The sequence below is a fragment of the Saccopteryx bilineata genome, chromosome 2, assembly GCF_036850765.1.
Source record: "Saccopteryx bilineata isolate mSacBil1 chromosome 2, mSacBil1_pri_phased_curated, whole genome shotgun sequence".
Classification (NCBI taxonomy): domain Eukaryota; kingdom Metazoa; phylum Chordata; class Mammalia; order Chiroptera; family Emballonuridae; genus Saccopteryx; species Saccopteryx bilineata.
In genome coordinates, this window is record NC_089491.1 from 334,923,661 (window position 1) to 334,944,917 (window position 21,257).

Sequence of the window (21,257 nt, forward strand, 5' to 3'; positions counted from 1 at the left end):
CAACACATTATTCTGCTAAAATCAGCACCTGACAGGTAACAGAAGGCTTTAATTTCTCTTTGTTCCCTACTGATGCCACTGTGGGAGAGGTTGTTTATACCCTGGCCAGGATGACCAATTCTATAACTTCTATACTAAGCATTTACAACTGAACACCCAAAATTGATTTCTCCACAATAACATACTACACTCTAAAAAGGAGATGGGATGCCAAGTTACAAGATCTTTGAGAATGGAGCATCAGGTACCTGGCTGCCCATGATCTGGCTCAATGCCTCTGTACATTCCTCTTGGAGATGGTTTCTGAGGTCCCTCTGTGAGCTCTCTAATGGCCACCTAGCCTTCTAGGCTAGCCCCTTTGAAAAAGTCTCATCCCCATAAGTAGGAACAGTGCTAGGCAGGTATCTGTCACTCAGGACGGGTCTCAGGATAGCAATAAGCGTCCGGGGCATTTACAAAGATCTGAGGGTGGTCAATTGCTAACTTAGTCTGTTTTGATCTGATAGAGATTCCTTGATAAAGCTTCTGTTATCATTATGATCCTCTTATTAATTTGGGGGATTTCCTATTACACTTGAATATTAATGGTTTAGAGGTTATTGTCATAACTTGTCCCTTAAAATTTTAAAGTTGAGTACTATCAAATGATTCAGGAAAAAAGTTAAGTGTGTATAAATTATACTGATGTATGTACATAAATATGTGTGTGTACACACACAGAGAGAGATATGAGTAAAGCAAATGTGGTGAAAAGTTAACATTTCGAGCATCACTGTGAGATGTCTGTGGCAATTTTGTGTATGGTCTAAAATTATGACAAAATAAAACGTTACAATACATGCAAATATGCATGCAAGGTATGATTAAGAAACTTGAAGAATACCATACTGTTAGCACTGATTAGACCTAGAATGTGGGATGACAAGACAGTTTTAGTCTCTCCTTTCAGTTTATCTATGTTTCTAAATGCTCTACAGTGTAAATGTATTGCTCTTGCTCTAGAATAAGGCTAAAAGAGTATTAAAACTATAAATTGATCTTACTGGCTAAGCTAAGCCCACAACACTTATTGTTCTTCTTGAATAATGTAACTTATAGAGAGAGTTATAGCCTCTTGCTTTGAGTAAATTAGAAGATATTTTGGTCTGTAATCTAAAAAAGCAAAAAAGAAAAATTTAATTAATAAATAAATAATTTTTTTTAAATGAAAAAGAACAATTGGCACTCCTTTAGCCCTCCAAAAATATTGGTATTTTGCTGGATAGCTTCTGATATCCCTCAATATCCACTCTCTACCGTTCTTTCTCTGCTCTCCTTCATCCTCAGAATCTGGCCCAGTCAAAACATTCCCTTGTTCTCTGGCTCCCAGCTTGGTTTGGCCAATGGTGAGCAAAGAAGGAAAGAATGGGGGAGGGAGGAGAATGAGATCTGGGTAATTTTTTTCTTGATGCCCTTGGCAGACTTGCTTCAAGCTGGCTTCATCCCTTAACTAAAGGACAATGCACCTGTCACCCTCTCCACATGACTCTCTTTCCAGGTTCTGGTGACCTGTGGCTAAGTCCCCTTCTTCCCGCCTTCAAGTCTAGGGTTGGTAATGGCACCCCAAATTCTAACCTGCAGGATGCTGAAATACCCCTCGCTTCATCTCTACTTAATCCTTGGAAGATAGTACACTCTCTTCTATTTACCCAATTTCAATGCCATCCCTTTCTTGCTGGGGCCTTAAATGACATAGCAATGTCTGCTGTCCTGTGGCTCTAAAGGAAAACTCAGCAACTGTGTCTGATCGCCTTCCGCAGGGGACATTTTCCTACCACATATCACTTTAATCCTCCCAAGTATTCTCTTGAAAAAGATGGGCCACAGATGACTCACAGAGATCTTTGTGCGGGTCTTTAACTTGATTCAGATATAACATCTGCCCCCATTGTTTGCTGCCATTGATATGGCCGGTGCTGTCCTTCAGGCCCTTGTCTCCCCCAACCCGCACCATTGCCTTCCCTCGTGGTGCTCATTGGCACAGTCTCCGCTGCACACTCTCAGCATACTTAACTTGGGTTGCTTGAATTCTCCTGACTTGTAACACCTTGTCATGTGGCACTTGTAACTCTCCTTGGTGTTTCCTTCTCCCTCAGAATTTTCTTGCAGGATTATACCAATGACATTTTTATCTAGAGCCCATTCAGAGGTATCTGCACATATCCATGCTCCAGAGTCCCAGTGCCCTTTCTGACTTCTGAGTATTCAATGTCTTTTGTCATGTGGATTTACCCCCAGAAGGTGCCCTTTTTCCAAGGAGAATCAGTCCCTTGTCAACTTCTCTAGTTATCAATGGTTTATTCCAGTGTATTGACTCAGTCACCCATCAGTCTTCCACGCTGGGACCAACCAAGTGGGGAACCCAAGATGCAGAAGGACTAGTCAGTGCATAGGGAAGTGCTGTCATTCTGGGCTTGAGATTGCCATTACTCTGACTGGCCTCTGTCCCTTGAGGCTTCCTTGTTAGGTAATGTGCCTCCTACAGCTCTGGCAGAATGTGGAGTCTTCAAACAAAACAAACAAACAAAAACAAGTGGTCTCTGAACCTCTGGATGTGTACATTGCCACCATCAGCTCCTAATCACAGTCCTAAAGAAAAGCAACTTTCAGCTCTTGTTGAACTGAGTTTGGCATTCTGACCTGTCATTCCTTAGTCAAAAAGTGCTTTTTGTCTCCACCAAAGCATAAGGAGTGGATGCTGATACCCTTTAATCCTAGATCTAAAACAGCTACAGCAAATGGTTAAGGAGGAATCTTATAAAATTTCCAGGGAATATCACTGTGACAATGTTTATGACCCAAAACCCATTAAGCTGATGGCTGTCTGTGTTAGCTATAAAAATAGCTGGGGAGATGGAAAGGTAGGTCCATTTTCTAGGAGCCCAGAACAAAACTATCTGGGTAGCACTGGAACTACATCAGGATGGGCCAGGCTCTGAACACAGTCACAGTGGTCCTCCAACTCAGACTGAATGCATGTTCAGGGCCCCCTGGGCAACCAGGCAAGATTGCCTGTTGCAAGGACATTAGTAGATAGCTAATGCTCAACATGTCACCAAAAGGGAGTAGAAGATCCTGTTTGTTTCAGTCATTCCAGTCAGAAAGGAGATTTTTTTTTAAAGCCCCATTCAGCCTTAAAAATGGTACTGAGAAGAGAAATAATGAGATATTAGCCATCCAAGGAAAAAGGTATAAATGATTTGAAACTCAGAATACCTCAAAACTCTTGGTGGACATTTCCCCTTTTACTGTCCAACCTAGAATCTCATCAGGGAAGCAAATGCCCGGTCATAGACTTTATTCGGTAACCAAGGGATCCTTATACCGTGGAGCAGACCTTAAAGAGGAAGAGATCTGAGTCTCCAATTGCTTCACAGATAAAATAGCCACACTCCTAGCTCAGAATCAACCCCTCTGCTTCCTCACGGGACCCTACTGCCCCTGGCCCCTCAAGGATCTCACATCCTACACTTCTCCCCATCTTTGTCTTGCATGAGCAACATTTTATTCCCTCTTGGATCAAAAAAAAAGAAAGAAAGAAGAAAGAATGAATGAATGAAAGAAAGAAAGAAAAGCATATAAAGAGGCTGATTTTTCCACCTGCCTTTAAAAAAAAAAAGCAATCGTTTTTCTGCCATCATTCCCCTGCCAATTTCCACTCCATGATTTTGCTCCCATTTGAAAACAAAAGAAAAAGGCTCAAAATAGTGCCCTAGACTCATGGTCTCCAGGCTCTTTCTTAGCATTCTTTCCTAAATCCATTGCAATCTGGCATTTACCCCTGTCCCTTCATCTCAACTGCTCTTATCCAAGTCCCCAATGACCGCTGAGTGGCGAGAGTCAATGGCCAGCTCTTGAGCCTTCATCGTACTTGACTTAGCGTGAGCCTCTGACAAAGTGGACCATTCCCTTTTTGGATCCTTTTTTTTTTTTTTTTTATCCTTTCTTTACTAGGCTTCTCAGACATCATGCTCTTCGCTATCTTCCTCCATTCCTTCATCACATCTTCTCAGTCTCCTCTTCCGGTTCCTCCTCAGCTCATGATGGAGTGGCCCAAGGATCACTAGCCTTTCTTCTTTTCCTCCTCCCCATTTACTCTCTTGTTGATCTGATTCACGCTTTAAATATGCTCTTAACTCCCTCCTTGTTATCTCTGACCCAGACCTTTCTCCCAAACTCCAGACCTATGTCATTGCCTTTCCAAACATTCTACTGGGATGACTAAGATAAATCTAAAACTCAACATGTACAAAAGTGGACGTTTGATCTTTCCCTACAGTCCTGCCCTCACTTAGATAGCCTTCCCTTGTCTCAGTTGGTGGCAACTCTACCCACCCAACTGCTCAGGACAAAGAACTCTGAGTCATTCTAACTCCTTCTATTCTCCCACTCCTCATAGCCAGCTCCTCTCACCACTTCCTCTACCATCAATCTGGTCCACGCCACCCTCATCTTTGACCTAGATTGATAGAATTACCTCCTGGCATAGTAGTTAAATCCCTCAAGCATAGCAGTCGGAACTTACTTTAAACATGAGGAAGATCATATCGTGCTTCTGTTCAAAATCCTCAATGGCTCTCCATTTTACCCAGATCAAAAGCCAATGTCATTACTTTGGCTGATCAGGTCCCAATAACCTGGCATCCCCTCTTCACTTTGATCATAATTCTGCTCCAGCCACGGTGCTCTCCTTTTTGTTTCTAGATCTTGTTGGCTAGGGTTGTTTCTTTAGCTGTTCCCTGTACCTGTGCACTTCCCCCCAGATATTGCCTGGCTAACTTCTTTATGCCCTTCAAGTCTTTCTTCATATCTTATTTGCACAACGAAGCCTATCCGGGTCACCCTATTTAGCACCTCAGTCTGACCCTCACTCCCACCCAGCACTCCTGATCCCACTTAGCCTGCTCTACTTTTAATGAATTCCATCTTTTATTATCTAACATATTATATAATTGACATTATTGTCTACATTCCTTCTGTTGGAATATAAAACCATAAGGGCAGGGACCTTGGTCTTATTCACTGGCATAGCCCAAGTGCCAATAACAGTGCCTGACACACTGTAAGTGCTCACTAAATATTTGTTGCAATCTCTGTACTGGCCCATGAAACCTGGTTCTTACCGATGAGAGCCAGGAGGACACACAGCCCTAGAAGCAAAGCCTCTAGCACTGCCTCTGGGCTGCTGATCGCACTTCAGTCCAATCCATTGCTGACCCCTGCTGGAACCCACTGACCAAGTTGCTCTCCCTCCCTTGACTGAATTAGTGGACCTAGAACTCCTTGGGGATTCGCAGGGTGACAAAATGCTGCTGATACCCTCTCTGGCATCTTCTAGTACCTGCTTGGAGCTGTAATAACTGTAATCTTGCCTTTTTCTTGGGCTTTTCCTAATTCTAGGGGTTTGCAAATATTCCCTTTGGCTTTAATTTTATTTGATAATTGTGTTCTCTCGTAAGGATCCAATTAGTTAGAGGGAAAGAGAGATAGAAAGAAAAACAACAACAACAACCCTGCTCTTAGTTCTACCTTTAGACTAATAACTTCATCTTTAACCAGACTAAAAATTGGTGTGAGGGAGGTATGTCTTGAAAAATAGTAATGCAGTTTTTTGTTGTTGTTGTTGTTGTTGTTATTGTTGTTTTGCTTATTTTCCTCCCTGTGACTATCCCCTTTTTAACCAGAGGTACCCATTTGCCTCAGAGAACACCATGATTGTTATAGCAGGAATGAAAAGGTAAATAATTCCTCCAATTCAGCTTTTGAAACCTAGAACTAAATAATAGTCTTGAAAGTTTTGTTGGGAAAGTAAAGGAAGTTGTGAATTTCAAACACATAGAGCCTGGAGAAGAAGCTGTACTGTAATCAATAGGCAGAGCAATCTTGGGAGATGATGGTGGGAAGTTGCCACCTACTGAAGGAGGAAGTGAAGTGTTCCTCCCATTGCCAACGAGAGGGGCAATGTCTGAGGGGTGGACAATAGACCTACCTGATGCTTAGATCCTTGAGAAAGATCAGATCAACCCCCTCATTCCTTGGGGCTGACCCGGAATGGATAAGCTGGATATGATGTCAGGAACCCCAGTTAAGGTAGAATCCGGAACTTCTGGGCTGGTCCTTTACTTCCACTCCTTATTCATCGTGATGCTGGGGCAACAAGGTGCCATGCAAAAAGTAATTCTGAAATGGCTGGGAGGTGCCTAGGTAGATGGATTCGTGCCTGTGCCCATGTCCCTGTGCTCTTGGTGTGGTATGGAAGGGGACGGAATGTTTTTCATACCTTGGTAAGAGGGTGTAGAAATGCTGAGGGAACCCAAGGTCCAGAACTTGGTCTGTGTTTGGGGTGAGAAAGTTTCATTCAGCAGATACCTCACAGCGAGAGGCTATGGCAGGACCATAGGCTCCAGCAGTGAGCATGGAAAAGGCAGGCAAAAAAACCAGACAGGACCTGTTGCATCCCACTGGGCACAAGCACTATGTACTGAGAGATCCCCGGGACAGCCACACAGCATGAGAAATGAGTCAGGACCCAGAGAGCAGCACAGCACACAGCGTGCGACCACTACCTTTTCTGCCTTCTCAAGGATACATAACCTCTTGGCATTAAAAAACCATGGTGGGGAGGAGAGGGAGACCCTTGGAAGGAGGAAGCCCTGGGAGAGAGTTTAACAAATTTAAATTTTTCCTCTGTCATCAACAGGAATGGGGACTTGTTAATAAGATGCAATTAGCTATAGATGATACAGGATGCTACTATCCCATGAACATTCATAGGTTTTAGACTTTTTCTTTTCTTTCCTTTTGGTACACTAGAATGTTTTGAAACGGGAACTAGCATTCTGGGTCAAGCTTTGGATCATCAAGAGATATAGTGGAAAAAAGAGAAAGAAAGAGTATTCTGAAGGAGGAGAAAGGAAGGAAGGGTTTGGAGAGAGAGAAAAGATTTTCCTGAGAAAATTTAGATGGTCTAGGTTCCTGTGTGATTTAACTTTCGTTGGTACCTCCCAGAATGAGCTTAGGAAATGAGAATCAGTCTCTGAATTACCTGTGAGGGATAAGGGAAGAAACTCCAGCCTAAGTCCAGAAATAGCACCCCCAAATACGTGTATATGGGCAAAAAGTTCTTGATCACCTTTGATTCCTTGTGCACTATATGTTTTCTCCATGTAAAATAATCTAAGCCCCACTAATGTTTTGTACTTCGAATTTTATTTTGACTTTAATATTAATCTTGTCACACCTGCTTGCTTTTATTAATATTTGCCTGGTATATCACTTCCTCCCTACCATCTGCTTTTGTTTTTTAACCAGTAGTATTTTGCCCTCCTTTAGAGTTTTTATAATTTTTTAAAACTTATGCCAGTAATACATGAAGATATTCATGAAAGCAATATATATGTATAAAGATCCACTGTCTCTCAATCCTGGCTTTTCCTTTCAATTGCCTATTATTACTATTTGATTGCTTTTTTTGATCCTTACCTCCTAAATTTTTAGTTTGCTACATATTCTAGATATTAATCTCATGCCTGTTAAAATTTTTTTCAGAGTGTAGTTTGATATTTAATTTTGTTTACACTTTCAGATGTAAAACGTTTTAGAATTTTGATACAGTCAAATCTCTCTTTTCCATCTTTAAATTTTTATATTAAAAATATTTGTGTCCTAAACAAGAATGTCTCCCTTATTCAGTGACAATGGAGTGTCCAGATATTTTTTTACTATTATTTTTTTATTTTATTTTTTCAAAATTTTTTTTATTTTATTTAGAAAATTAACTTTAACAGGGTGACATTGATAAGAGTAGATAGGTTTCAGGTAAACTTACTTTTATAGTTTAAAATGTTTTAGGTCTTTGCTATCTGGAATTTTTTTTCTGAAAGATTGGAGACAGATATGTTGTATCTTATTTTGTTGTTTTGTTTTCTTATGAAAAGCCAATGGTCTTGATAGCATTTCTTTCCTAGTCTGTGTTTTCCTCACTACTGTTAAGTGCCATCCCTCTCTCTCTCTCTCTCTCTCTCTTTTTAGGTGAGAGGAGGGGAGATAAAGAGGCAGATTCCTGCATGTGCTCCAACTTGGATCCACATGGCAACCCAATTTGGGGCCAATGCTTAAGTACCGAGCTATTTTGAGTGCCTGAGGCCAATGCATTCCAACAGAACTATCCTCAGTGCTGAGGAACATACTCAAGCCAATCAAGCCACTGGCTGCCAGAGGGGAAGAGGAAAGGAAGGGGGAGAGGGGGAGAAGCAGATGGTTACTTCTCCTGTGTGCCCTCACTGGGAATTAAACCCAGGATGTCCATACACCAGGCCAGTGCTCTATCCACTGAGCTACCGGCCAGGGCCATCATCTCTGTTATATGTCAAATTCTTCCATATTTACAGGTCTAGTTCTCAGTTCTTTATTCAATTCCTTACCTATTTGTCTATTTCTGCACTATACCACACTGTTTTAATGACAATAGCTTTATAATATTTCACTACCTGGTAAAATATTCTCCCTTCCTCCTCTCCTCCTGCTTCCCACACCCTGTGATCTTCTGTAATATTTGCAAAAGTTTCATGAAAAAAATTTTGGAGATTTTCATTTGAAATTTTTTTAGGTTTTCATGGTTTAATTTCACTCATTATATAAATCTGAGAAACAGACTGACATCTTTATAGTATTGAGTTTTAACATCCACAGACACATTATGTATCTCCATTTAGTCATATTTTCTTTTATGTCATTCATTAAAAGTTTTGTAGTCTTGTCTATAAAGGCTCTTTGCTATTCATTGCTACCCTCTATGGAATCACTTAGTCTATTACAATTTCTGATTAATGATTGCTGGTATTTAAGAAAGTAATTGGTTTTCTTCTTTGGTTAACGTAATGAATAGATTTATCTCTGTTATTAAATTAATCTTGCATTCCTGAGATAAACTTCACATAATCATGATGAATTATTCTTCTCATTCACCACTGAATTAAAATTTCTAGTGTTTTACTTGGGATTTTTATACCAATTCTTATAGACAAATTTCTTATAGCATTTTTTTTCCCTCATCTTTTTTCTGGTTTTGGTATTAAGGTTAACTACATAAATTGGTTACTTTTCTTTTTTACAATTTGATACATCTTATAAGAGATTAATATTATCTGTTTCTTGAAGGTTTAGAGAATTTGCCTGTATAACCACCTGGACCTAGTGCCTTTTTGGGGGATAGTTCTTTGACTACCATTTCAGTTCAGATTTTCTACATCTTATTAGACCATTTTGAAGTTTTTCATTTGTCTATAAAATTATCCTTATCTTTTCAACCCTATTGATATAAATTGTTTGTTTTATGCTCTTAAATTTTAAAGAACAGCTCATGTGTTGTAATTGTCTTTTATTTATTCCTGATAACTTTTTTTGTGCTTTCTCATTTTTCTTAGGCAAATTTGCCAAAGAACTATTTTTATTAAGCTTTTAAAAAGCATTTTGGCTAACTTTACTCCTGTTCCCCTTTAATAATTTCTGCTTTTACCTATGGCCTTGTTTTTAAAACTTTTTTCATTATTAACCATTTAGGAGCCTTTTTAGACTTTTTTTCCAGCTAATTACTACCCTCTTCCTTCCAAAATCTTAAACAACACATGTAAGTGCATATCTGTCTATGTAGTGTGGTCTTTTGGAGAGCCACGACCATTGTGATACCTAACATTTAAAAAAAGTCATTAAGAACCAATTTTCACTTCCTTAGCAATATCTTCCCTATTGAAAATGCATGGTCCACTTTCTTTTTTTCTTTTTTTCTTTTTCTTTTCTTTTCTCCTCCTCCTCCTCCTCCTCCTCTTTTCTTCTTCTTCTTCTTCTTCTTCTTCTTCTTCTCCTCCTCCTCCTCCTCCTCCTCCTTCTTCTTCTTCTTCTTCTTCTTCTTCTTTCCCCCCCCCACTTTCTTTTAGTTTGGTTTGCTTTTTTTTTCTTCAGGAGTTGAAAATTTATTTCATTCACCTCCATTTCTTTTTAAATAAAATATTTAGGGCTATAAATTATACTTCCATCCCTAGTCTGTTTACCTAGTGCTTTTGGTTTTCATTCAATTCTAAATTTTTGTCACTGCTCCTTTTATCTGAATTATGTAGAGGTTTGCTTTCACATTACCCAATGCATGAATTTTGGGTTCTGTTTTTCTTGTATTTTTATGTGCTGCCTGCCCAGAGCTTGTTGAGGCTGTCTTTCGATTTTACCATATGGTCAAGAGGAATGCCTGCAATCTTTCAACATTAAATGTCATGTTTACTGTAGACTTTTGGTGGGTACTATTTATCAATTTAAGAAGTTATTTTTTGTCACTAGTTTATGAATCTGTTTTTAAATTAAATCACAAATTGGTGTTGTTTTAACAAACACAGATGGTCCTGAACTTACAATGATTCTCCTTATGATTTTTTCACTTTATGATAGTGCAAAAGCAACACACATTAAATAGAAACCGTACTTTGAATTTTTACCTTTTTCAGGAATAGCTATAAGCAATACAACACCTTCTTGTGATGCCAGGCATTGGCAGTGAACCATAGCTCTCTGTCAGTCACAGACCATGAAGGTAAACAACTGATACTTTACATGCACTGTGTTGCCAGCATTTTTGGATATTATGTTTTGTGTTTTTGTATTCCATATCTACAAAATGACCATCTGTGTCTCCTGCTTCTGGTGATAAAAAGAAAAGAAAAAAATTACCTTGAAATGAAACTCAACATGATTGCCCAGCATGAAGGTGGCAAGCCATACTTATATAAGTTACACGAGAGAGTCAACACTTTATTATAAAATACGCTTTGTGCTAGATGACTTTGCCCAACTGAAGGCTAATTTAAGTGTTGTTAGAAAATTTAAGTTGGTCTGGGCAAAGTTATGATGTTTGGTAAGTTGGGTGTATTAATGCATTTTTTACTTATATTTTCAAGTTACAAGGGATTTATTGGGATGTAATCTCATTGTAAGTAAAGGAGCATCTGTACTTATTTTGACACCAATTGAGATAACCATGCTTTCTTCCTAATTTCTATTCATTTGATTAATTATGCTGATATATTTCACATCTCATCTATCTTATGTTTCCCTTAGAGACTTAACTCTGTATATTCTCCAAGCCACATAGTATTCCCATTTATAATGGTTACATCAGTGAGACCCAGCTAAAACATTGGAGGCAGTCTACATTTCTGTAACCTTCTAGTTTACCTCTCAGAGTGATAAAGGGATGATTTAGGTAGGGACCTCTCAGTATTTCCTTGGATCTGAGGTCCCTGGTGAAAGTGGGATTTTGTTCTTTATCTGAGAGCTTGCCCCTCTTCTCCTGCTCTATCTCTTTGGGTTTCAACCACCTCCTCTAACTCTGTAATGACTAAACTACCACCCTCTCTTATAATCCCACCTTTAAGATTGGTTGGCTCCCAGTGTTTCTTATTTTCCCATTTGCATTGTCAATTCTGTCCTTTAAGAACACGACCTTTCTTCTAAAGAAATCCTTCCCTTCCTTCAGCTTAATAGGCTGTCTTCCTATATTCATTTCTACCCTCCCACTGCTTCCATTTTGACTACAAAAACTAAACGTATATTTAGAACAAACTTGGCTGCTACTTGATTTCCTGAGAAGACCTGATTCCTAGGGAGAGAAAATCCAGGCACAACCCTTTTCAATATTCTTCCTAGCTTTGGGGATTTTAATAGTATTGCTTCTCTCTACCTCAAACCCCGATGTAACAAATATTTGCATTCCTCTTTTTCCTATTTAGGATTAAAAATCGACCATTCCTTTGTAACTGAACATCCAGCTTGAGCCTCTGAAATTCCCTTGGCAGGTCTTATATATACTGCTCACAAAAATTAGGGGATATTCCAAAGTAAATACGAAGCGATAAAAAATCCCCTAATTTTTGTGAGCAGTAACACATCTGGCACTAACTTGGCACATAAACAGAAGGTGACTCTGGAAACCCCATGTGAATTAAAGAACTCAGCCCCATCCCACAGGTCTCTCATTGGGCCTATAAAAGGATGCATTTCAAATGAAGATAAAAGGGAATCAACTAGGTGAAACTGATCTAACTCTACTTGCTCATCCACAGAATACAAAGGTTAGAGTCTCCCAAACTTGTGTTTTGAAGTACATGTGAAACTTGTGACATTGCACCTTTAAAATCCTTGTCTGCAATTCTGGCTGAAAATAAAGGCAACACAAAGTTTTCCATTCATCAGTGCCTCTCTATTCCACAGCAAGACTGTCTCAACTAAATCTATATGAACCAAGATGAGGCAGGGTAGCCTATGTAGCCTGCCTTTGTAAAGCCCTATATCCTATACCTCTGAAAAATAGTGTCTTGCTTGTGGACACTAGCTTCCACAAGCTGCTATAACTTGGAAAGTTCAAAGAACTAAATAGCTCAAGATCACTAAAGCACTAAGGCACTGTTTCCTGGTATACCCAATGTCCCATCTCCACACAACTTATCTTGATCTCCTAATTCTAGTCAGAGTGCCTATGCCTCAAGATTTAATAGCCAATGCATATTTGCATGGGTTGGGGCTTAAGAAAAAAAATTAATCATATTTATTTCCCCTCTAGGTTCTCAACCAACTGAATAATAGGTAGAGAAATCAGACAAATTAGCATCAGTATTTTGTTGATGAATCTGTATCTATGAACAAAACTGGACTTTCTTTTTTTCTTTTTTTTTTTTTTTGCATTTTCTTTTGCATTTTTCTGAAGCTGGAAACAGGGAGAGACAGTCAGACAGACTCCCGCATGCACCCGACCGGGATCCACCCGGCACGCCCACCATGGGGCGACGCTCTGCCCACCAGGGGGCGATGCTCTGCCCATCCTGGGCGTCGCCATGTTGCGACCAGAGCCACTCTAGCGCCTGAGGCAGAGGCCACAGAGCCATCCCCAGCGCCCGGGCCATTTTTGCTCCAATGGAGCCTTGGCTGCGGGAGGGGAAGAGAGAGACAGAGAGGAAGGTGCGGCGGAGGGGTGGAGAAGCAAATGGGCGCTTCTCCTGTGTGCCCTGGCCAGGAATCGAACCCGGGTCCTCCGCACGCTAGGCCGACGCTCTACCGCTAAAACTGGACTTTCTAATATTCCTCCACTGCCTCTCCCACCCCTCCCAATCCCTGACATTGGGATTACCTTCCCAAAGGAGAACATACAAAAGAAACACTTACCTGGAGAGCTGCAAAATGGCACTGCTCCAAAAGTGGAGACAGAGAGAGGTGCTTTTCACACCTGCCTCTGGGAGGCAGGCCTGGGCCTCAGCCTGTGCATGTGAAAGCTGGTTGTGAATGGAATGCATACACATTACAAGCAAAGGAGTGCAAAAGATAGCTAAAAGTGTGTGTGTGTGTGTGTATGTGTGTGTGTGTGCATGTGTGTGTGTGTGTGTGCAAAATGACTCTCTTTCCTATATCTGCACTGGAGAACACAAGCTTCTTTTGAGAGAAGTAAGTAAAAGGTAGAGACAGAGGCCAAGAATGATATTCCAATATGGTTCCCTACTTGGAGGAGAAAAGAGAAATAGAGACAATGACAGATTCTTTCCCCATGGGTGGGGAAATACTCATACTTTTCACCACCCCCCCAGAGGGATAAAGGATCCAACTTTCTCATGCTCTAGTATGACCTGGAATTCATTCCCAGCTTTCAACCCAGATATCAGGAAGAGTGTTATTAATAGATTCTGTTACTAGGTCATTCCCACATTTGAACTCAGGATAGCAGGGGTAGAATAAGGGCCCAGAGGTTCGGGCTGACCCCAACCAAGCCCCAGATAAACTCACTTACTGAGCTCTATCTGATTAACAAAGAGAAGCAACAGAAACACCAATAAAACTAGGAAACCCCTTCTAGGGCATTTCACTAACTGCTCCTCAAGAATTCGGGCCACTGGAGTGAAAAAGTTAACAGCAATACCCAAAACTAAGAAAGACCAGCCTACAAATCTCGCCTTCGTTATGTGGATACTATAGTGTTCTGAGTGTTGTCCACTACTGCAAGTCCATCCAAGGAGAAGTTGCTGAAAGATGCCGCAATTAGAAAAGATCTTGCGTGTTCAGGGTGGTATGACCACAGAGAGACATGCCGCATTTAGATTGTGAGAAGCCATCCCCAGACAACAGTCCCCAAGACAAAAAACAAAAAACAAACAAACAAAAAAGGACACTACTTGGAAGCTTGAGAATGAAAAGTTATTTATCAGTGGGTGATTTGAAAAGCCAAACTTTTTTAGTCCAAATCCAGAACGGTCAGTGGGAGTCACTCTCCCATTAGCATCATTGGTCCACCTACCCAAAGGCAGTTCTTACACCAAAAGGGAAAATCACAATCCACAAGGGGACCTGGAGTGCCCTTCTTTTCCAGTTCTAGCCAAGGAGACAAATGGAAGACCCTTCCCACCACCAAAATCCACCTCCACAATTGGGAGCCTCCTCTTCCCATATGTAACTTGAGGAGAGACCCACCTGCCCTGCTTAGTCCACAGCAGGAAACAGTGAACCTCCTCAGTGTCACAGGCCATACCCTTTGGGTCCTTCCTAAGGGCCCTTCCCTCACTTAGTATAGGAGCACTTAGCAGAGCCCCAATGTCAGGTTCATATCACTCACTCTCTCAAGAAAGCTAGAATGCCCAGAACCAGAAAAAGACTAGAACTGGCATTGAAAATTAATCTACCAGGTCAACAGACAAAATCTCTCCCAAGATGCCAAAAAGTCATTCTCACTTTAAGTCCACATGATCTGGAAGGTGGGAATGGACTCAACCTGCTAAGAAAAGGCTTTCAAGTTAAACACAACAGACAAAGGATTCATCAGGGACCAAACATTTGAAGGAACACAGAAGCGATAGAGAATACGAAGGGGATCCTGCTGGCAGGAAGGGAGAGTAGTGTCCTTTGACTAAGGGCCCAGAGAGAAAGCAGGTGGGATAACTAAGCATAAAGGAGTCACTTAGAAAGCCAGGTACCTAAGTTCTAGCCATGGCTTTTGCCAGCAATCTAGCATGTGATTTTGAGCTTATCTAGGCTTCAGTGCCTTCATCTGCAAAATAGCGGAAAGCAGTTTAACTAGATGCCTGTATGGCATCCTCCACAAGTATGACTGATGGACTACTACACGATATTCAGGAGGGGGCCAAGGGGAACTTTACCAGAGCAGGACATGCCTTTCAGCCCCATCTCTAATGAAAGGGTCACATGTATACACATATTCACACATACATAAGCAAAGTGGCCAACGATTTCCTCAATAGCAGCAGAGATACACATAGACAAAAATAAATACTGTTGATGCTCAAGTCCTGCACTAGGGTAGAAGGGTCCTGAGGGTATAGCTTGGAGGGACTCCAAGGGCAGGGGAGAAGGGTCCTTCTATTTGATAATAGCTTTAACCTGGCTCTTCCTTCCACAAATCCAGAACAGCCAGCTCTTTGGAAAAAGCCACTTTCACATTCCTCTCCTCAAACCACCAACTCACCTGTTGCTGAGACAAAAATGCACAGATCCCAAAAGAAACAATCCCCTACTTAACCATTAAGAAATGAACAGAATCTACCACACCTGAGATTACTTGGAGTGGGCAACTGGAACCAACCACATGCCCTATTTCCCTGAACTTTAATTTGGACCTATCTCACCTAAAGTCACTTGGGTTCACCCTCTGGGTGAAGGGGGAACTAGCCTGGACCACCCCTTTATTTCTGGTGCTTTTATCGTTGTTTCCAAACTTTTAAACCAATCTCATTGTGAGAGTGAGCCACGAAGTTACCCTCCCCATGTAGCAATCCAAATGGGAAGAAAGGCTACCGCGCAAGTGCAGGGTTCCAAACCATGCAACAGGACCTGCAAAGCAGACTCGCACCACTGCCCAGACACCAAGAAGCATCTCCCAGCCATACATCCACATGGACTCTTACATCGTCTCTCCGAGCAGAGGTAGCTGGGGCAATTAAGGAGTGGAGGACTTCAACCTCCTATCAACCTGGGATCCCTGTTTAAAAGATACTAAAAATAAATTAGTAAACATTGCTGTTTACAGAAATAGAAATCATTTCTGTTTCCAAAGGCCTCTCACCATCCCAGTCCTGGACATTTCCAAGACTGCCACCCCTGATACCCTCTTCAAGGTCCGCTCTGGCGGGTGGGTCAGACACCAGAGTCCTTCGAGACTGGGAGCTCCTCAGGCACCTGAGAATTCCAGTTTCACATCTCTGCTTCCAGGGGGAGGGAGAATCTTCAGAACTCTGGAGAGTACCAGGGTTCATCTCGTCTCACCAGTTCCTGGGGGGCTGTCTTGAGGCAACCCTCCCCCATTCAGAACAATATAGTGCTGTAAAAATTCCTGCTATTTTCGAGCCCCCAGTTCCTCCCCAGAGTCCAACATGCCTGCCTGACCCACCCTCAGAGCGGAGGAACCAGTCTGTGCCTTGTTCTAACGACACTGGGAAAGAGGGATGGGCAGAGAGAAGGCAGGGAAAAACGGCCAGGGGGATCGCCCTTGGGGGGACGACTAGCAGCAATGACTGTCGGACAGGCCGGCGGTAAGGCTGGGCTCTTCACCGGGGACGGAGCTGGAGTCATCCACCAGGTTGGCGGGTTCCACGTGGACGCGGGGTGTGCGACGGCGGCCCCTGTACTCGATCATGTCAGGATGATACGCTGGGTGGCGACGGGCATGCTTGGTCAAGTGGTCGCTCCTGGAAAACTGCTTGGGGCAGAGAGGGCACGAGAAGCGTTTTTCGCCCGTGTGCGTTCGGTAGTGGCGGGCCAGCTCGTCGGAGCGCGTAAACTTCTTGTCGCAGTCGAGCCAGTCGCATGAAAAGGGGCGTTCACCTGTGTGGGTGCGTTGGTGGGACTTCAGGTGCGATGACTTGTAGTAGGCTTTGTTGCAGCCCAGATAGGTGCAGCGATGTCGCTTTGCAGCAGGTGTTACTGGCCGTCGACGGGGGTTTGGACCGGTTGCAGGGGCGGGGCCCACTCCTGGGGCCCCTCCAGGGGCCGCGCCCAACCCGGCAGAGGCTCCGGAGCCGGCTGGTGCACCTGGGACCTCGAACTCGCCGGAGGAGTGCGCGGGCCAGCAAACTTGGGCCGGGCTGCCGGCCGGGGTCAGCTCTGAGCCTAGGGTGGGCCCCGAGCACGGGGTCAGGCCGGAGGAGCCGGGCGAGGCACGCAGAACTTCCCCCGAGTTCCCCCCAAAACCCTCGCCTGCGCTGCAGCGCAAATCAGCCAAGACGCTTGCAGCCAGCAGGTGGGGCGCGGCGCCGCCTGCGCCGGGGCTGGGGGCGGGGACCAGGGGCAGCAGGGGGACCGACGCGGGCCCCGGTGGCCCCGGACCCGGCAGAGCGGACGCCAGCGGTGCCGCCGCACCCACCTCCAAGCCTGCAGCTCCGCCCGCGCCCTCGGGGTCTGGCGGGCGGCGGTGGACCACGGCGCCAGCCGACATGGACACCAGGCACTCAGCGGCGAAGTAGTCCAGGCACGCCACGGCGGCTGACATGCTGGCACCGCCGGGCCGCCGGCGAGCGCGGTCCGAACGCAGCCTGCCGCGAGCGGGAGAGTTCTCCGGAGCGTCCGTCCCGCAGCCGCGGAGCGAGAAGCAAGAGGCCCGGTGCGCGCCGCTCGCCGCCCGCCGCTGCTGCTGCCGCCGCCGCTGCCCGCGCGGAGCCCGCCCCGCTTGACGCGCCCCTGACGCACCGGAGCCCGCGGGGGCGGCGGGACCCGCCCTGGTCGGCAGGACACCCCCTCGGAACGCGGGGCCCACCGGCCCAAGTCCCCTTTTAACAGCCTAAGAAATTATCTTGTCTCCGCGTTCTTGCCTCTGCTGGCGAGCCAGGTAATTTTAATAAAGAGCAAACTCTCCGATCGTAAACTTCTGGGCAGCCTGCCGGCTTCGCCCCCCCTCGCCCGCTGGTCCTCCGCCAGCTGGGTGTCCGGCGGAGTCCGAGAAAGTTTTTTTTTTTTAATTTTTTAAGGAAAAAAAACCGCTAATACCTGAGCTGTCTTTCGATTCCTAATGACGATCGTTCGCGGAGCGGCTGCGGTTGCAGTTCTCTCCTATCCGCCGCTTGTCAGCCCGAATTTAAAATCTCCCTCTGTCTGCAGCAAAAAAAGTTTTCGCATTTAACAGTTCCGCTGTTAAGCCCGGGTCGGTACCGAGTCCCTAAATAGATCCACTACGTAGCCATTAATTAATAGCGTTTTGAATCGGAAACATTTTAACCTTGAAAAAGCAAAGAATCCTCTCATGGTTGAAATTGAAACTTAAAATCCTCTGAGTAACGATTTAACTATTCAGCCAACGAAAGAAAAATGCACGTTTAAACTGCATTAACCTGTCACAGGCATACGAACAAATTTCCACGCTGAAATATAAATTATAGACTGCTAGCGAGATAAACACATTAAAATGGACTCCCACAATTTTTATAATAGAAAGTCACGTTTCTAATTAGACAACAGCTTTTATTTTTCTTCTGACAAAAATTAAAAATAAGAAAAATGCAGCAAATGGTATAGAATTGCTCATATGCTGTTTTGTGGTTGTGGGGGGCATTTCTTTTTTTATATATAATCAGATACAGGTATATATATTTTATATGTCTTTATTGCTTTTATTTATTTCCTCCTTTGATATTTAAAAAATTGAAAATAAAGAAAAGCAAACAGGATGATTTCTAAGCATGATCAGAGCAGGGTTTTTGATGTACACAGCTTTACTGATATCTTGAATTATGTGCATTTGTTTGTAATTCTTCAGGGCTTTTTCTTTTGAAAATTAAAAATACATATACATCAAGAATAACATACCTTTATGTGTTTACTTCCTAGAATAATCAAATGTGAAATAGATGTCATTTGCTTCAGGTTTTGAATTTATATTAAAGATGTCAGAGTTGAATGTCACTTTATTTCTCTCCCTTTCACCTTTTTCCCTCCTCAGCTCCCTAAATAATCAGCATTATAATGTATGTATTTTGCAGCATCTGTTATTATATTTCATTGCCTAATTACTTATATACATTTATATGTAAACATATATCTGTGCTTCTGTGTTTTAAATTTTATTTATAGATGGTACAGCAGTGTACATGTCATTTTGCAACTTACTTTTTCTCTTCAGTATGATTTTGAGAACTGTTTATATTAATACCTATAGAATCTATTCATTTCACTGATTTTATCCTGTTGACAGCTTCATTATTTTTGTGGGGATGCTATTCTGAAACAGGTAATTATTGTAAAGTTGCTTGCCTCAAAATTTTAGAGTTAACTCTCAATCTACACATATTAAAATTCTAAAAGAGACAGAATTTTTTTCCCCAGCTGTTCTTCTTTTGATTTTATTGTTTAGGAAAATGCAAAGATATTTTAAAGTGCAGAGACTATCACAAGCATCCAGTTACCTGTCTCATAAAACTGGTAAATGTTAACCCCTTGCCATACCTGCTTCAGGTCTATTTTTTAAATTGAAGTAGTTAACATTTCTGATAAAACTGAAATCCCTTTGTATTCCTCTCCAAAACCATCCCCTACCCTTTTCTCCAAAGGCAAACATTGTCATGAAATTTGGTATGCAACTTTACAATTTAGTTTTTGCACTTTTACAACAAATGAACTTATAAAAACACAGAACGTTGCTTTGTTTGATTTTTTAAAATGTACACGTGTGGTGTTAGATTGTACCTACTAGTCTGTGACTTTTTTTTTCTTCTTCATTGCATGTTTCTGTTCTCTCTCTCCATGGAGATAAAGACACATCCAATTCATTCATTTTAATTGTATATTGTAAATCCATGCATATGAATGTGCTGGGTTTATTCATTCCTCTATTGATGAATATTTAAGCTGCTGCCAATATTTTGGTATCAGGGGCAATGCTAGTGTGAACATATGTTTACATGTGTCCTGTGCACATATGTGAGGATTTCTCTGTGGGGGACCTAGATGGGGAATTGCTAGCCTATACACACATTTTCAGTTTAGTAGAGACTGCCAAATGGTTTTCAAGTTTACACACCCATCAGTTATGAGAGCTGTTTCCCTCACATGACCTCCAGTACTTTTCAAATTCAGACTTTTCTTATATCTGACAGCTTGATTTTTTAAAGACCCAGTATTTCATTGTTTTATTTGAATTTCCCTCACTGCTAGTGCACTTGAGCATTTTATTGGCTATTAAAGTTTCTGAGACTGCGATTAGTTTTTTCACAGTCACTCATTTTTCCAATGGGTTATAAATATTTCCATCTTTTTTTCCCTCTAAATTTGTAGGAGTTCATGCATGTAAACATTTTATTGTCTCAGCCTGTGACTCCTCTTTTAACTTGCTTTTGATGTCTTTTGTACTATAGAAAATTTACATAGAAAAATGTAGTCCTGGCCATTGATCCCTTTATAGTTTGTGTCATTTGTGTGTCTTATTAAAAGACTCACTCCATACCTGATGCCATGAAAACAACCTCTGATGTATGTTTTTTTCTTGGAGTTGTAAAGTTTTGCTCTCTATACTTGCAAAGTTGATCCACCTGGAATTTACCTTTTGTAATGGTGTAAAATAGCAATTTAATTTTACTCCCACTCTCCCCCATATGGAAAACCTATTGTTCTATCCTGATTTACGGAACATTCTTTCATATCCCCATTAATTTATAATGCCACCATGACTGTAAATTAAATTTTCTTATACTCATGGATATGTTCCTACTTTGTCCTTTTCCACTGATCAAACCAATTCGGAGCTAATACCACACTGTTTTAATTATTATGGCTTTATAATTATAGTCGTGTCCAGAAGGTCATTTCCCTCCCCTTGGTTCATTTAAAAAATTGTACTGGTTATTTTTGGACTTCTGTCCTTCCATACTAACTTTAACATCAGCTTGTCAACTTCCACTGAAAAACCTTTTTGGTATTTTGCCAAGTTAAACTTATAGGTTAAATTTTTGGGAGATGTGACATTGTTATAAAATTGAGTCATCCAATACATTAATATTATTCTGATTGCTTCATTTCCTTCAGGAACATTTTATGATTTGTTTATGAAACTCTTATACCTCTATGTTAAATTCATTCCTAAGTAATTTAAAAGTTTTGGTGTAGTTCTAAGTTCGATTCTTTTTGAGGTTTTTAATTGCTCATTGCTGCTGTTTGGTAATTTAGTGATTTTGAAATCATCTTGTTGTAGCAAATAT

At 42.0% G+C, this 21,257-nt stretch overlaps 2 protein-coding genes across 2 annotated transcripts in view; both read right to left on the reverse strand.

Annotated features, from left to right (window-relative positions):
• Positions 1-16,331, reverse strand: part of TSGA13 (testis specific 13) — a 100,064-nt gene extending 83,733 nt beyond the window's left edge. The window contains exon 1 of the mRNA XM_066254534.1: positions 16,142-16,331. Within this exon, the coding sequence (XP_066110631.1) occupies positions 16,142-16,331 (190 nt within the window). The remainder of the gene's footprint in view (positions 1-16,141) is intronic.
• A 245-nt stretch (positions 16,332-16,576) lies between these two features.
• On the reverse strand, positions 16,577-17,563 carry KLF14 (KLF transcription factor 14). The gene has a single exon (XM_066255266.1). It carries the CDS (start codon positions 17,561-17,563, stop codon positions 16,577-16,579), a length of 987 nt encoding a protein of 328 aa, XP_066111363.1.
• Positions 17,564-21,257: the final 3,694 nt, after the last annotated feature.

Coding starts and splice junctions, on each gene's coding strand:
- KLF14 (XM_066255266.1), bottom strand. CDS start 17,563: ATGTCAGCCGCCGTGGCGTGCCTGGACTACTTCGCCGCTGAGTGCCTG.